Source organism: Anomalospiza imberbis, chromosome 7 (assembly GCF_031753505.1).
Source record: "Anomalospiza imberbis isolate Cuckoo-Finch-1a 21T00152 chromosome 7, ASM3175350v1, whole genome shotgun sequence".
Lineage (NCBI taxonomy): Eukaryota > Metazoa > Chordata > Aves > Passeriformes > Viduidae > Anomalospiza > Anomalospiza imberbis.
In genome coordinates, this window is record NC_089687.1 from 13527173 (window position 1) to 13545163 (window position 17991).

General features: G+C 38.8%; 1 protein-coding gene across 2 annotated transcripts in view; it reads left to right on the forward strand.

Moving 5' to 3' along the window:
• CNTNAP5 (contactin associated protein family member 5) overlaps positions 1–17991 on the forward strand; it is a 268110-nt gene that overhangs the window by 219612 nt on the left and 30507 nt on the right. The window contains exons 16-21 of one of the 2 annotated variants that reach the window (XM_068195458.1): positions 2926–3053; positions 3236–3406; positions 5489–5707; positions 11472–11711; positions 13025–13249; positions 16947–17160. In XM_068195458.1, the coding sequence (XP_068051559.1) occupies positions 2926–3053; positions 3236–3406; positions 5489–5707; positions 11472–11711; positions 13025–13249; positions 16947–17005 (1042 nt within the window). In that variant the 3' untranslated portion in view covers positions 17006–17160. Of the gene's footprint in view, positions 1–2925; positions 3054–3235; positions 3407–5488; positions 5708–11471; positions 11712–13024; positions 13250–16946; positions 17161–17991 lie in introns of those variants that run through there. The other variant, XM_068195457.1, reaches the window with a different exon arrangement.

The window sequence follows — 17991 nt, forward strand, 5'->3', positions numbered from 1 at the left end:
TAATACATTGTATTTGAGAGGCTGCCATGGTGTGTAGCACATAGAGAAGAGGAATTGTGGTGCTTTGTAAGAAATGGAGTCTGAAATAAGTTCAATTTGAGGAATACCAGGAATTTGAAACACTTGCAGTGACTTCCACTCTTTTCTGCTTTTCATAGCTGAAATCACTTAGGTGTCCATCTTTCACCAAAAACTTGATTTCCTACTATGAAATAATAATTAACTGCAACAATAGATATGTTGTTCCTCACACTGACATGTTCTCTGAAGGACAGAATGTTTTTCTGATAGGTTTCATTTCAGTGTCTGCTTGTGTGAAAATACATATCATTATATGAGGATTTTTTTCCATATGTGAGAGAACAAAATGCATAAAATGTGTTTTTTGAGTTTGAAGAGAAGCTTGATTGAGTTTTCAAGGCATTAACAAAGAATTGAGGATTTTTATTAATTCTAGAATATATTTCTCTCTCACACTTGAGCTATGCTACTAAAGTTCACTGTGACACTGGCATATAAGTAGTAAAAATTCAGTCATAAAATTTGATATAAAAGAAGTTCATGCAGTACAGCAGAATATCTAATAAGCAATGCAGTTTTCAGAGATGTGGAATAGATATCTTTAAAATGTCATCATTTCATGGTTTTTTGTAGATATTTTGAGTGCTAGCTGTAGAAAGATACTGATTTTTATTTTAATGATGATCATAGCTAGTAAAAAGACTGCACCATTTTCTAAATTTAAATAAATTTGCAGGAAACCTCCCTAAATATTTTTGCAATTTTTGAAAAATTTTATTTTAAAAAAGAAAACACCACCTTAGTTACTCATGTGTATATTGAATATTTTATGTCCCATTGCTATGCATCTTTCTGCCTTTTTTTCATTCATTTTGCCTACTCTTCTTCCTCCATCTCTGGAATACCCTGTTTAATTATCTTCCTAAGAAATACTCAAATAATTTAGCTTTCATCACAGTAGTTTAATAATCTGTCAAGAGTATTTACGCTAACTTTCAAATATTGATACAATAAGCTGTGAGTGTGATGCTGAGAGTCTGCCCTGAAGAGATTTGGAGACCAGATACCTTTGATTCACACGTGATAGTTTTCTTTCTGAGTCTGTACTCAAGGCCTCACTCTGCCTCGTGCCTGGGAATTTCATCTTGCTGCACTTTGTCTGTAATTATTTGCATGTCAGACACCCACTGGAGCAAGAAGAAAATGTTAGCGTCTGAGAGGGTACCTCTCCTTTTCCCCTTGGCAATATGAGACAATTAACTATGCTGCATGCAATTATAAGCAATGAAAAATAAATGCAATGTGTGCAGCCTTTATGAAAAAGATCAAAATGCTCCTATTTTTGTCTAACATTAATCAGAGTGGAGCACTTAGCCAAGCAAACATTTGAGGTTGTGTGTCACAGCACAGCTGCAGTGTTTGTCCTCATTATTTCTTTGCTAGAAGTCTGTGTCTGTTCCTGTAACTGGAACTACACCAAGAGTTTATGGAAGCAGGCATTACAAGCAGGATATGGGCAGGTCTGGGATCCTGCCTGGCATGTTAGACTCTCAAATAGTGTCATCACTCAATTAGTGATATGTGTTTCCTGAGGCATTGTGTCACACCTGCCTGGAAGAGCAGTGGGTATAAATTTGGGGCTACTGGCATTTTGGATGCGTTGCCATCCCCATGTGCAGGATGTAGTCTTTCACCTACAAGCAGAGAGGTGAGTTGAGTCCAAACCCTGCTGCTGGGCTGCACAAAGGTAGAGATCCTTTCTCCAAAGCTATTGAGATTTGGTTCCATGAAGGATGCTCTGCCACACTTACGTGCCCAGATGTACAGCAAACCTTAACTTTGAGAAAAGGAGAAGAAAAAACACATCACTGTGGAGATAAGATTCAGTATCGCTCATCTCTCTATTATCAATCAATAGAGAGAGACCTCAAAAGGGCAGATCTGCTCTGGTAAGGTCAGGGTTGATACCTGAGGGGCTCAGCTGGGTTTATGAAGTGAACTGGGGTGAATGCACATCTGTGTACTCTGCCAGAGCCAAAGCCACTCGGTCAGCTTAAGGACCTGCCACAAAACATCACACTGCATTTTGAGGACAACTTTTTTGTCCAGCTGACTCAGAATAAAAAGAAATTATCCTTTAAGAATCAAACTTCCTTTTCCTTTCTAACAGCCATGTGTAAGTTAGTCGCAGCTGAAGAAAAAGCCCAGCTAACCAAACATGAGAAGTTTGACGATGCAGTAAATCTGCCTTGAGTATTTCAGTTGCTGAACCAAAATGTCCCCAGTGAGCAGTGCAAAGGATCAATTCAGTCCAACTCACTCTGCCAATTCAGCTGTTTTTGCAGTGTGCAGGGTCACTCGTGTCCCAGCCATCTTGAAGGTGGATCAGTAATTGTCTGGCTTCCCCTTGCTAACAGCAGGCTGGATCAGGCATCACCTGTCCTCTTCCTGCTCAGGTAAAGCATAAAGCCAGCATAAAACACCCTTATCTGTCTCCAGCTAACTTTACAGAAATGCAGACTTGGACTTAGACCTGATCCACAGCAAATACATCCTGCTGAGGAAACCCCTTAGAGCCCAGTTTACATTAATGCCCATTAGTCAGCATGGCAGGGCTCTTCCTTGGCTTCAGTGTTGTTCTGCACAGCTGAAGCAGGTTTACAGCCCAGCCCAGCCGGTATCGTGTATCCAAATGGCGTCTTCAGTGGTCAGTATTGTATGTGAACATAGAACATACATGGGAACACATTTATCTTAAACAGTGTGTACTTGTCATAATTCTTCCAGGTAATTCTGCAAAAGCTCTTTAAGTAAGCATCTTTTAAATATTGTCTTGCATGACGAATGCTGAGGGGGTTTGTCTGTGGTTAATCTGTCTCTTTGTGCTTGTGTATTAAAATCCAGGACAAACGATACCGGCCTCCTTGCTTTCAAAGACCATTTGCCTGTAACTCAGATTGTGATCACTGACACAAACAGATCAAATTCTGAGGCTGCTTGGAAAATCGGCCCTTTGCGTTGCTATGGAGACAGTGAGTACTAGCTCTTCCCAATTTCCAGTGGTACAGAATGTTCCTTTTTTGTTGTGGTTGTTGTTGTTTTTGTCTTTTTTTTATAAAAATACTATTTCTTTGATAAAAGGTGGCTTTCCACATGCAGCCTGCAGCTGCTGTCCTGTGCCAATTAACTATAGAGAAGGGGGTTGTGTTTGCAGGGCAGTTCTGGAATGCTGCTTCCTTCAACACGGAGGCCTCCTACCTGCACTTCCCCACGCTCCACGCTGAGGTCAGCGCAGACATCTCCTTCTTCTTCAAAACTACCGCCGTTTCCGGGGTATTCTTGGAAAACCTTGGGATTAAAGACTTCATACGAATTGAAATAAGCTGTAAGTTTCACTGCTCGGGAATCTTGGTGGTTTTGCCCAATTTGACAGATGCAGAGAACTGGGAAGAACATATTTTCTGCCATTTTTAGATGTCTGGGAGTGCCTGGAGATGATAAGATGGAGACATAAAGACTCTTTTATCGAGGCTTACCTACCTCTCCTGCCAGAGTTTCCCTGTATAGACTTGTTCATTACACTTAATCTTGTTATGGCTAGATTTCTCTTTCTTAAACAAGAGTATGAATTTATTTTTTCAACACTAATGTTTATTTTTTTACTCTTTAGAGAAAAAACTACTGGTACCTATAGGCAGTTTTTAGTTGAAAGTTGAAAAATTTAATGTAGCCCTTCTGATGGTTACTTTTATTTCCATATCAGTAACATACCCAGTCTGATGCAGCCCCAGTGTTTCAAAGGAACTCAGTATGTATGGTACAGCTACGAGGTGAGAATTTATGAAGGACAGGACACTAATGCAATACAAGTTAGTCACAGTTGTAATGGATCTTGAATACTTCAAAATCTATTAAGTGAGTGCAGTGTAACTGCTACTCAGTGTATAAGGAAAATAGCAGGGAATTTAATTAGTGAGATTTTGCCTCACTCCTGTTGCGATGACTTCAAGTATTTATTAGTGACAAAAGAGTACAGCAGCTTTGACATGAAATATGACATGTATATTCCAAATTCTGTCAAGCTTAGGGAAAACAAACTGAGTGCTACGCATTTGATAATATGCTTATAACAACCCCAAAATAAAATTTAATAAAACAGGGCCCCAAGGCCCTTCGATTCATTAAACCAGTGGTAAATGTCATGGTGGATTATCACAAGGTAATGAGGTGTGATTTGCTGTTAATTGCACATCAAGGTCCAATTTGATTGTACTTCAGGGTAGTGCATTTTATTCTCAGGGATACAGAAGTAAAAATGGCATCAAATATAACAAATACTGTAAGCTAAGAGGATCGGTCAGTGAAAGCTTCTGACGTGTGTTACATCTATACTCCTAGAGAAATGAGTTATTTAACAGTTTGGGAAAAAACCTTTTAGACTTAGGCTTCTCATCATTAGTTTGTTGTTGTGCTTCTTGCTGCCAGATGGAATTTGCAGCCTAAAGGCCTTGTATCAAGGAAGCTCCATGGAGCAGCTGCTTCAAAGGGAAACAACTTTTTAGCAGATGCAGGTGCTCAGAATAGATCTTTGTCTATCCCTATGGAGCATTTCTTATCTTAACTATCTAAGAAACAGCTTCCAAAACCAGACCTATCCAATTTTTTGGACTTGAAATAACATGATTTTTAGGAATTTTCAGTCCACAACCGTCTGGTTGTGTGATGTGTGGACCTGGTTCTTTGTCTTCGTAGTGCATCTAGCATTTTAGGAAGAGGAAAATAATCAGTAGCAAGAATGTTAAAATGTTCTAACCCCTTTCAGGCTTCCAGCAGAGCAAGGTGGACTCCTTTATGGAGCTTTTATGTCGCTTTTGTTTTTCAACTATTGTCCCGTTTCTAGGAGCCTTATTATTTCTAGATGTGTGTTATATATGCAGCTTTAGTTTAGGATCACCTATTAAGTAGTTTTGCTCATCTGTTTTTTTGTGCATCTTGAGTCAGATTTAGGCAAACAAATGCTTGTAGGATTCTCTTGCACCACATGCAGCCAAGTTATGTAATGGTTAATTGCCTGCTTTTTGAATGATCTAGTTGGAAATATCTTCATCCTTTCTCCCATCTTAGCATTATTTGTCTAAAATTTTCTGGGACCATTGTGTGACTTTTGTGCAGCATTTGGCACTTTTACTTCAAAAAGAGGAGTGCCATTTCTAGAGCACTGTGATTTTTATAGCAAAAAAAGATGGGTACCCACAACCAAGCCTAATCACAGCAGAGATCAAACAGTGAGGCTGCAGGCTTAAATTTATGTATAAGCTGCTGTGTAGGAGATGGGAGGTAAATGATCCTGTACTATTTGCTGACATAAAAGTTAATGGACCCTATATTTATGTAAGATTTCTTGATGTCAAAACCACAATTTAATTCAGACCTCCACTTCCTCTTCACATCTGTTTATCTATTGCAGCCCCCAAGGAGATCACCTTCTCCATAGATGTTGGGAATGGCCCCACTGAAGCCACTGTGCAGTCTCCCACAGCCCTGAATGACAACCAGTGGCACTACATCCGGGCAGAGAGGAACCTCAAGCAAACCTCTCTGCAGGTGGACAACCTCCCCAAGAAGGTCCTGGAGGCCCTTGCTGAGGGACACTTCCGCCTGCAGCTCAACAGCCAGTTATTTGTAGGTAGGGACAATCCAAGGGTTCCTGTAGATAACAGTATTTCAAATACTTTGGTGATGAATGCTCTTATCTCACCATTGAGCTTGCATGTGGTGGCTTGGTTTTGCTTTCTCTTCTTCTACTCCTGCATAGGCAACATGCAGTAAACCCAAACAATTCTAACAATAAAGCACGAACTGTAGTTTAACCATACTATAATTGATGGTATTTTTGGGGTCAAACTCCTGAAATGTATTTGTTACCAAAGAGTTGATAACATTTCTTCTTATGCAGCACTGGCTGTGTAAAATGCTGTAAAAAAATGTGACCTGTCTCTTTAGGCACATTTTAAAAGTCAAAAATTTGTCATATAAATTTCTGAGGCAAAGCCTGAAGACAGTATGGTCCTTAAATTCTATTCTTCCAAGCATGCCCACCAAAACCCTTATTTGGCTGGAGAGTCCATGAGTGAGAGAAGTATGAGCACAGTCAAAGCAAATACAGGTGTTTTATCTGAAAGTGATTTTTCAAAGAGGAAAAAAGAAAATTAAAAAAGAAAAGAAAAATCTCTGCATATATTTTGTTTACTTATTGCCCTCACATAAGAAACCTGGATTGGAACTAGTTTGTATTTGATAAGATGATAATGGGTTATGAAGGGAATTACCTCTTTTTTATATTCACATGCTGCCTTTCTGAGTAATCTGCTCAGTGATGGAGTGGGATGTAACTGTTCTTATGCAGGGCCATTCACATAACCTCTGATTCCTTCCCTAAAATGGATTTTTTTTTACTTAGCTGAAATGCTGTAGCAAACCTCAATCTGTCAATGCATTTTAATAAAGTTTACTTCTATATTCATGCCCTTACACTTAAGTAGCTTTCAGGGTATTCATTTGAGCTTTTTATTGTGTATGTGTGCAGTAATTACTGGGCTCTGAACATAAAGAATTAATCTGTTAATAAATACATATGGCTGCATCGATGTCAGGAGTCCTTCCAACACAGCTGTTGATTTATACCTAAAATGATCTCTGTTAGACTCAGCTGGAGAGGAGAACACACAGAAAGGAGGCTTAAGACTGTCACAGTGCAAAGTTTCTGTTTTCTGGTATGAAGCATGCTGCTAATCACTTGTTTTTCAAATACTACATTGATCCTAAGAACATGTTCTGTGGGAGGCCAGGCCTGGTGGCAGCAGGCTTGGGCTGCCAGACACCTCAGAAACATCAGAGAAATTTAGCCAACATACTGTTTACAGTTAGGAAAATTAGATATTTTGTGACTGAATAGACTTCGTGATTTTTTGGTTGTTTCTTTCTAAATGACTAAATATGATGGGTTTATCATAGGTCATCTATTAGATATGTCACATATATCAGCTGTTTACCATCTCACATCTGAAAAGCAGTATCTGCCTGTAAGCTTGCTGCTCTGCCTCAGCAAAATAAACAGGTTACCTGTGTGAATTTCATGGTGGTTTTAAAGTGACATAATTGATGAATTGTGTTATGAAAATCCATAGTTGTTAAGGACCTCACCAGAGCAACGTGCCAACAGGAGCCCTTGTGAGCAAAGACAAAGACAAAGCCCTGCACCTGACACAGAACAGCATCAGCATCCCCACAAGCTGGGGACTGAGTGGATGGGGAGCAGCTCTGCCAAAAAGGTCCCGTTGGTTTTGGTGGAAAAATGAATTTGTATCTCATCTGAATGTAGCTATGCTTTAAGGAATAGACTGGATACCAGCAGGGACTTCCAACTCATTGTACTCTGTTGTGAGTGTTTACAGAAAACTGTAGGATATAGGTATTTATTTCAGCCAAGAGGTGAAAAGTACTCACTGCACAATAAATGTTGCATTCTGTCGTCCATCCACACTTTTACTGAACCATGAACAAAAGGGACAGGAAAAAAACGTTTGGGAGTGCTTTTTCAGGCCTTAACTCTGCCAGATTGAAGGCCAGAATTATCTGTGACTTGCTAAGTTTTCCTGAGAGCTGTCAGAAGAGTTGGAAACCTGGGTTGCCTCCTGATTCTGGCACTATTTGTCCCTGGGTGCTCCAGGGAAAGGTGGCAGAAATCCAGCAATACACACATGTGATATGGTTTGTCTCTACTGAAAGTCTCATTTGAATCTCATAATAAAAAGCTACTGATTTAATACCTTAGCCATGCAGAGAGAGTTTTAACCCATCTGAAAAATAAATGTATAAATACCATGGTAAAAAGGACAGAAGCAGCAGCACATAATACTGCTCCCTACTCCCCCTATAATCCACAATATATTTGTCTCTGCAGTATTCTGCATACTGACAGTGATTAAGGGGTTTCCAGCCTTAATGACTATGTGTGGCAGGCTTTTGAGATAGCTCTGTGTGTTTGTGAAGTGGAAGAGAAAAGTGACTTTGCATTGCCACTACACTCAAACAAGCCTGGATTTTAATGCAGTTAGCAAACCATTTCTCTCTTTTAGTGGTTCTTGGGTGCTAACTGCTTGTGGTTGCATTATAATCCTGTCAGAGCATGGGTATCCTTGCACCTTGCCAGATTTCTTCTGTAAAATTGAAAAAAGTGCAGTAGAAGGAGCAAACCCCGAACAAATGTGCAGGATAAGTAACATCAACTGCACCAAACTGTCCAGTAATGGGCCAATTCAGCAAATTACTTGCTCAGATGGGGCAGGCAAAAACCATTCCTTTCAATGGAGAGTCGTTTTCAGCACTCAGTATGTGTGACATGGTTTTGTATAGTGCAGCTCTCCCTGTAGTCCTGGAGTAGCTGTGTCATTGTGGCGTGGTCTGAGATGAAGCCCTGTCTTACCTACTGGTGAAGGCATGAGCATAAGATTCCGTAATGGGGATGGGAAAGGCAGTCCTCCCAGACCACTTTGAGGATAGGACTTGAACTCAGACTGGTAACATCACAGAAGCAAAGTAAAAATCCTGAGAAAGTAATCTGATGTACAAAGCTTTGGTCAGAAGTTTTTGTTTGGTACATTCAGGAGATTAGCAAGCTAAGTGTTTGTGTTCCTGGTTTTGTCTTGGGAGGAGTTGAGCAAGGAATAAATCCTTGGGTGAATCTCCTATATCTGTTGTAGACAGTCCAAAGGCAACAAAACCCAGAGAAAGTCAACATCTGAGAAACTTTCTCTGGAGACAGAGAGAAGGAATTATGGGAAAAGAAGGAGCTTATTTACTGCTGTTGGTTTTAAAAGACACCTTGGAATATTTTGGAGGCTAAGAGGAGGAATAAATGCCTAACTCTTTGTGTATCCTGTATGTTTTGTATATATTTCAGCTTGAGACCAAAAGTGTGCCTTCAAGGTCTTCTGAGGAACACCATAGCAAGTTCTCCTACTCCTGATTGTGATTCCTGTACTTCTCTGCCCTTTCCTTTTCTTTGTATCAGTTACACAAATGCTCCTAATACTTATTTTCAGCCTCCCTAATCCAGTTTCTACTAACAAAAAGTCCTTTGTTTTTTTTAAAGCAAATCCTCAACTCATTGCTAGAATGTTAATTATTTAGCCAATTGTAAAACCAAGCTATGCTGTGAGTGCTCAGTTGTGAGCTTCTTGTCCTCTCCTCTCAGACTCTCCCTTCCTTTCCCAAGGGTTCCTCACAAAAATTCAGCTGCATAAACACCTTGCTGGGAACACCTTGGCTCATTTGGCTGTCACCTCTACTCAGCAAAGTACACCCTTAACTTTGGTATTTATGGTCCTTAGACTTATCCTAAAATATGTTTTCTTGAATAAAACATTTAGGTCTCATCCATTAAAGTCTCTAGTCCATCAGGCTTGTATAAGAGTTGGAAGATTTTGCAAAGCCTAATTTGGGGAAGAGTTTTGTGTGTTTAAGTTTTTCCTTTGCTTTGTAGGAATGTATATGAAGAATAGGTCTAGTCAATTGAAGAAAACTGCCCAAAATAAGCAATATATTTGCTTAATCAATGTTGTGTGGGTCTTGGATCATATAGCTGCTCTGTGTTAAGCTCTATACTTTCAAGAAAATAGAAGACAAGAAGAGTGAAAAACTTTACAAGGCTTTCCATAGTGCTTTAGAGGGCAGTAAGAATATGAGTAGTGCAATAAACATGACATCCGTAGAACAGTTAGCAATAGTTTTTACTCATTTTTTGCATGGTACAGCTGGGATTGGCGTGTGGGCAGAGAGGAGGCAAGGAAACTGTCATTCATCCTTGTAATATTTTTGGTGGCCTCCAATGCAAAAGAAAAGAGAGTAACCATTAGTCTTAAAGGGAAAAATCCCATTTCAACTTATATAGACTTTACTGAAAAATGTGTGTGGTATGTTTTGTTTTGGGTCTTACTTTTGTTTGATTACTGTTCAAACAAAAGGATTGTGTGTGCAGTGTTGCAAATGCAGAAAGCCTGATTCTTGTCCTCAGAGGGCCTTTAACATAAGTGAGCTAACATTTGCTCACCTGAAAACAATAGCTAGCTAAAAGGAACTTGAAAATATTTATTTCTCTGAGGAAGGCATTATAAAATAAGCATGAAAGAAATGCGTCTCATGCATACTATCTATAGTTCAATTGCTTTAATTCACATCTAGTGTTTCTGCTGTTAGTGTTCCAGAAAGAAAAGTATGACAGAATGGTGTAGTAGAACACCATGCCTTTTCAGACTGTTGCTGCATTCTCTTTAGTTTGCAGAAGTCTTGCTTTAATTAATTTATAGAAAAAAAAAATGCTCTTCTGCTGGGGCTTATCAAGTGATGTAATCTCTTAAGTCGTAGACTATGAAAGAGAGCCAGTTTCTACAGAAGAATAATAACTTTTCAGACTACTTTTGCAGGAGAATCACCAATAAAGCTAGCTTTTAAGAGTCTGCAAATGCTGATAACTCCTGAACAGAATTAGATTTCCTAGCAGCAATCAAAACTGCAGTATCTTCAAAAGCAAAACATTGGCAACTGCCAAAAAGAAAAAGTGTGTGATAAGAAAAACGGTTATATTTTCATAGAGAACTTCAACAATCATCATTATTATCATTCTCAGAGATTACCTCTTATGGAAAAGTGCCTTCACTGTAACACTGTTAGCAGTTTCATTTGACAGGTATGATGCTAGTTAGCTTGTAGAGACTGAACTGCCCTCTTGCATACAGCTCTGGTCTCCAGGAAGAAATGCAATTATGTTTAACCATTGTACTAAATAACACATCTGTGAACTGAACTTGTGTTTCAGGCCTACAACAACCATTGACATGCAACACATCAGGCTGGGCAGTCATGCATAAATTCAGACGCAAGTAATTTCCCTTCAGCCAGCAGGCCTGGTGCTGAACATGACTCATCCTTGCTATCTGGACTCATCAGCATGTATAATTCTCCTGCTGGTGGGATTAGAGTGTTGTTTGTACTAAGGCAGCAAATAGGAAAAAAAAAAAAAAACCAACAAAACCCCAACATTTTCGCTTTGGTTTTGTTGTGTATTTGGTGATATGCAGACATAAGATAAAGAAGCTAATCTTTCTCCTAAATGAATTTGTGGTTTCAGTGCCAGACAGGGCAGTAGATAAGCCAAAAAAGAGAAGAATGGCAAAAAAGTGTCACATACAGCTTTCTTGTTCTTTGATAATGATAGAGACACCTTTACTTTCCAGGGCTGTCAATCTGTCATCTTTTACCACTGTATGCATTGATATATAGTATTTTTTTTATTTGTGGATTCATATTTGTACCTCAGGATTGAGCTTCATGGCTTTGATTACTGTTCAGACTCATCAATGTGTGCATGTCCATTTTTCTCTCTTTCTCAGGGGGAACAGCTTCCAGACGGAAGGGTTTTTTGGGATGTATTCGATCTCTGCATTTAAATGGACAGAAACTTGACCTGGAGGAGAGAGCTAAAATGACACCTGGTGTAAAACCTGGATGCCCAGGACATTGCAGCAGTTATGGGAACCTATGCCATAATGGAGGAAAATGTGTGGAAAAGTATAATGGTTACTTCTGTGACTGTACCAACTCAGCCTATGAAGGACCTTTCTGCAAGGAGGGTAGGCAGCAAGCTTTGATCCCAGTTATTTGTGCAATAACTCTGAATTACCGCACCATTTCACTCATCTCAGCTTGGTGTCCCCCACATCTCAAGATGTTCTATAATCAGCTGTCCCTTCAGTGTTCTTAAATGTTTCTGTTAAGCAGGCTCCATCGCCTCCTTTTGTTGACTTCTCTGTTGGCCTCAGAAATGAAAATGGTGTTAGTTGTACCATAGTTTACCACTATTTCCCACTATGATTCCTGTATTCCATTGCATGTAACTGTCCCCAGACATTAGGAAATAGGGCTGAAATGTTTTATAGCAAGTGTTTGACCATGTCTGAATGTTTAGGTTGCTTTTTTTTTTAAACCTTATCTTCTTTTCTTCACCTTAACAAATCCTTAAGGTTTTTCTTTACAAAGTTTTAGAGCACTGATGTGCCAAAAAAGAGGTAGTCTTTTTATGCTTTTTTTTTTCCCATTCCCGCAACAACCCATCCAAACGTTAAGAAAATTTTAAAATAAGCATGAAGCATTCAGGAGAAAACTGATTTGCATGGTTCAGTCTTTGGTGAATGTGTCCTCAGTGAAACTTTCTGGTGGCTTACAGGAGATGCTGTCAACACCAGAAAAAAAAGCAGGGCAAATATGGAACATCTAATTTTTTATGGAACATGCTTTCTGGAACTAACAAAATCACTATTCAGTAACAGCAAGGTGCAGTGTGAATTTTTAATTTCCATGGCTGTATCCCACCTCACGAATGCAACAGGTTTGCTAAATGGGCTGCATCATCTGCTGGTGTAAATTGGCTTAGTTGTTTAATGAAAACAGAAGCATAAGTTCTAAGGATCTGAGGATGCACAGGTAGATGTTTCTCTTTATTTGATGCTCCCAGAGACAGCTTCCCTTACTGGCTGTCTTTGGTCAAAGTGTTGCTTTCATAATTAATTTCATTAAAACGGAGACTGGAAAGAACAAATCTATTTTGGGGACAAGACAGAGAATATTGCCTTTCGTGACACTGTCAGAAGATGGTGAACAAAGCATTTATTTACCTGACAGACATTTGGGCTGTTCCATCTTGTGGAATTCTGATTCCAGCACTGAAATAGTTGAGTTTATATTTCCATATACTGTTTATCTCTGTGCCAAACAGTCTGCAAGGAAGGACACATTGTTATACAAGTGAAGGAAGGGTGATATCAGCTGGATCAAGGGTGTTTTGCAGTGTTCTACTTCTGAAGCAGTTAGTTCTGGTCCATTCCTGCCTGGGACATGTGAAAATGCAGTAGCTGAAATAATTCCTTTGGTTTATATCTGCTTTCAGAGGTGTCTGCATTATTTGAAGCTGGCACTTCTGTTACCTATACTTTCCAAGAACCTTATCCTGTCACGAAGAATGCAAGCACCTCAAGCTCTGCCATTTATGTGGATGCTGTCGTGTCCAAGGAGAATATTGCATTCAGCTTTCTCACGGCACACACTCCAAGCCTTCTGCTGTACATCAACACCTACTTTCATGAATATTTGGCTGTGATTCTCTCCAAGAATGGTAAGTAGTCTTGATTTGCTACCCAAGGGAGACCTGTGCAACTCTGTGAAGTTTTTCAGGGGTTGGTTTGTTTGTTTGTTTGTTTGTAGGGTTTTCTTGTGGGAGAATAGCATAGAATTCTGCACTTAAGTTCATTTCTGTGTCTTCAACTTTATCAACTTCATGGTGTTCAGTTCGTGAAATGGCCATCACTCTTGTTTATGTCCCTTTATTTGGCATTCAGTGCTACACTTGCCTATTCAGTCTTTGAGTAATCATGTTGTTGGGGCTTAAAATGTGCTTTGACTTCCATTTGGCAAGGTTTTACAATAGCAATTCCTTGCTATTTATTCCATAGTGAGATGCATTAAGCCACCAAGATAAGGGAATGAGAAATACAATGTATGTACAAGGGCGCTTGGTGCAGAAATATACTATAATTTTATCCTGTGCATTCTGTTTTGGGACATGCATTGCTCCTCACTGGATTGTTTCAATGGAATAAAGCCATTTTGTCTAAATATTAAAGCCAGGATACGTCAAAATTTTCTAGGTTAATTGACCCAAACATGAGGTGTAAACTTATTTCCTGTTTAAAGATACCTAATGTGGGTACTTTTTGAAAATGTGTAAAGATGTTAGGGGCATACACCTTTGTCTTCTTAGTAAAAGCTGGGCTCCTGAGTCCTTGCAGAGCTTTCAAAAAACTCAATCCAGACAAACATCATCCTAGACAAATGGTGAAATTTGAATTTTCCAAGAGTTATCAGGCACTGGAGCACTGCAAGTGATGAGTAAGCTTATTTGTGACTCAGTGGCCTGTGGCAGAACAATAGAAAGTTAATGTAATGTGGCTGAATATGTAGATTTGACTGAATGACCCAAGACCACTCTGAAGCATTGAAAATTCCAAAATAAGCAAGCTTTCAAGTACTGTCAAATAAAAACCATAGAAAATAAAAAAAAAAAAAAAAAAGGTTTTATTCTCGGTATGGATTTTGCAGTAGTTTCTCTGTTGGTTATGTCATGTGGCTAGCATTGAGGCTGGCATGGGATAGTGGATTGGCACCCTAATCCCTGGGAGAGATCACTGGAATAGTAACTGGCTGAACAGATCTACTTCAAGTGAAGCTTTGGCAGGGAGGTGGGACTCCTGAGGTGACCCTAACCCTCTCCTGTCCAGTCCCAGATTTTCATCTCTAATTTGCTCCTGTAGACATGTGTTTATGATTTTCAGATATATGAATATTCTAGTGTGGAGCTCCAGGGTGATGGAGGTTAGCCCCTGCTGTGGTAAAACCTTGGAATCTGCTTCTCAGTTTCACTCAGGTCTCTTGATGCCACTCAGGCAATTGAAAATAGCCCTAAAGTTAATCACAGTATAATATCCATTTAAATCACCTTTATTGCTGCCAGAGTAGTCTGAAATGACCTTAAAAACATGAGCCAATTGACTTTTATTGATGGAATACACTATAAGCAACCTATAATTGTGGAGCTCTAGAAGGGGGTCTCTAATAGTGCTTGGGGTTGGGACCAAGACATGAAGATGTCCTGTAGCAGCTCAGCAGGAGCAGGGCTTGAGACAATGAAAATGACCTTTCCTTTTGTCAGCTGCAAATGTCCCATCATTTCCCTTTGACTTAGATGGAAACAGGCACTCTCAGTACTTGTGGAAATTAGGTGGAGCAGGTCTCACCACTGTCTGGCAGTACAAACCATGGTGCTTTTCTCAGATCTGCACCTCTTTTTAATCGCTTATAATATGGTGGTAACAGTTGTTTAGAGGGTTGGTGAGACATCAGGCTCCAAAATTCTGGACTATAAAGTGTAGCGCTATATGCAAAGAATGATTAAGATAACTAGCTGACCTTTGTTAACTCCTGCAAGTCTCCTTCAGGATTACTCAGTGCATGCTTCTGTGACATTTTTACAAGACAGTCATTTCAGTCATGTGTATTCTCTGCCTTTTTTCCCAAATGGAATAATTCGTTAAATTTCATGTCCTTTTGCTTTTCAGTCTTGTTGGAATTGAAATTATTCCAATGAAAATAGTGTTCAGATATGTTACTCTTTCTTCCTCCAAGAGGTTTATGCTTGCCATAAAGTTACTGGACTATGAATATCAATGTCCTTTGTAGCATTAAAAGCGAGTGTGATTCCTTCTCTCTTACTGGCTTACTTTCAAGGAATCTTGCTGAGTCTGACAGTGTATAGTAGGACATAAGCAGGTCCCTGCTGGATAGCTGATTGGTTAAATAAAGGTTAGGCTTCTGGGGAAATGGGAATGGGCATTCTCGCTTAGAAGGTGAACAAACTCTGGAGTAATACTCCTTACCATAATCCCAAGACCCTTTCCACTTGTTAAAAAAATATGTAGAACCGTCTATGTATAATTCAATACTTCACCTTTTGTAACTATTTTTGAAGCTACTACTCATGTATTATGTTATTCCTCTTTTCTATTATGCACAAAATAACTAGGCAAAGTATTAGTTAATAAAAGTGACTGTGAGAAGAATGTTTTTCCTACTTCTGACTTCTCATGTTAAATATTTGACATTAAAGAAGTGAAACTGTTTGCAAGGATTATTCATAATTAGAGCATACTAAAAGGGCTTATATGAAAGTGACCTTGTATAGGCAGCTGTGGTCTAATTCAGTCAGGTGTGAAACATTTCCTAAAACCTATTGATTTCAGTAAATTTTTATATATATAATACTTAGAAGCAGTTTCCACCTATAGAATATATTCCATACTTCAGAGCTTGTTCTTACCTCTGATCAATGGACTCATGTCCTAGAAGCTTACAGGTTTCAAAAGCTGATGGTTTTAAAGATGACTTAGGGATTGTTTCCTTCATTAGTTAATACTGATGCCTTGAAATCATACATGTGATTTGAAAATTGTATGCGTATGAGAGCATCTTCCTTTCCTCTCCAGTCTTTCATGGATTTTTAAATTACAGCTACATAAGTATGTGTATGTATTGTATATAGATGGGTGTGTGTATATGTACATATGCATATACATGTACACATATATGGGTGGGTGTGCATGAAAAACTCATGTAGTCCCATTGGCCCCACATCTAAGAGATTGGCAGTACTGTAATGATTGGCATTTTTAATATCTCTTTCTGTAGAAATTTCAAATTATAGTGCTTCTTACTAAGCTACAGAATATGGGTAAACATCTTCTCAGTGTGTCAATCCACAGAAAATATCCATATCATGGGAAGATGCTACCAAGAAAACAGTATTTTTATTTCTTTTCCAAGCTAGCTTTTCACTGTACATTTTTGCAGTCATATGATTTCACAAAGTAACCAGTACCTTTGAAATACTGTCTTTGCCTTGCTCCCTAAAGGTAATAAATGATCAGAGAGAAAAGTCTTAAGATAGTGTTGAAATAAACTTTATTTGTCCTTTCTTAATTTTTCCTAACCCCCTGCAAATAATCAAATGCAATATGAATATGATGAAATATATTGTCTAGAAAATGTTTTAACAAGTCTTTGATTCTCAGTTTTGTTGTCTTTCTCCATGGAAACAAAATGATTCCTAATCTAGAAAAAAAAGCAGATAGCTAGCATCAAAGAAGAGAGATAGAATCTCAAACTATGCTAGAGTGATTGAAAAATTATCTGCATTTATTATCTAATATCATAAGAAATTAAAAAATTTGAGTCCTTTTTTATTTTTTCCACCTTTCCAGCATCTATTGTCATCACACTGAGCTGTGTTCTCCATTTCTGTTGGAAAGCAAGACTCTGATTTTGCATAGGAAAGATTAAAGACAAGGAAAAAGGCATAGTTAAAAACAGCAGTACAAATGAAAACATCTCAAGTAATTCTTAAGTCTCTGATACTCAGCATACAGTAGCAGGACTTATATCAGCTCCACTTCCCTGACCTAGAAAGTATTGAAATCAGCTGATATTTCAAGTGAATAGGAAAGGAAATCACAATGTGTAACAGAGGTAAGCTGAGTTAACACTCTAAAAAAGAAAAGAAACAAATATTGTCAGAGAAGCTACTGATTAATTTTTTCTTATAAACTAATAATCTCCTGTAATCTCCTCCTCTCTCTGAGTCAGAAACAGCTTTTCTAATGAAAGCATGGAAATTCTTATTGTTTTTGCATTCAAATATGTTGAGCTGCATCTCCAACAAGCAAAGCTTTTCTCACTCAGTAGAAAAGAGATGCAAAAAGTCCAGTTCAGTCTTTGAGGCAAGGAATCTTTTGATCCTGTTCACAATGTACACTTTCAAGTTTAATGGGTCAAAACTAAAACGGGAAATAGGACTAGGGCTAATTTCAGAGGGTGATTCTTCTGGTTCCTTTTCCTTACTTTCCTTCCTGTCTTAGTTTTGGGACATTAACTAACTGCTTCAGAAGGACCCTCTCAACTACTCTATTGCTTGTGCAGTTGTCTTCTCTTTTGAGAGCACTTTGTGCCTTACAGACTTGCAGCAGGCATTGAACAACCTGCACAGTTTATGTGACTGAAGTGGGAAATGGTGACACGGTTCAGGTACAGCTACTTTTAACAGATCAGGAGTAGGAAAAAAAGTCATGTTGGGAAGTGTGGGAGTCAGCTTTGTGGAGGAGTCAAATAACTGAGTGACTGAGGATTTTTCCCAGTCTAGCTCTGGTTCACAGCCATTATGTGGCAGATAGCATGTATGTCTTCTAAATATAATTGCAAGCAACTGCTGCAGTTGGCCTCTGAAATCTTATGATATTTACTTAGTGAGGG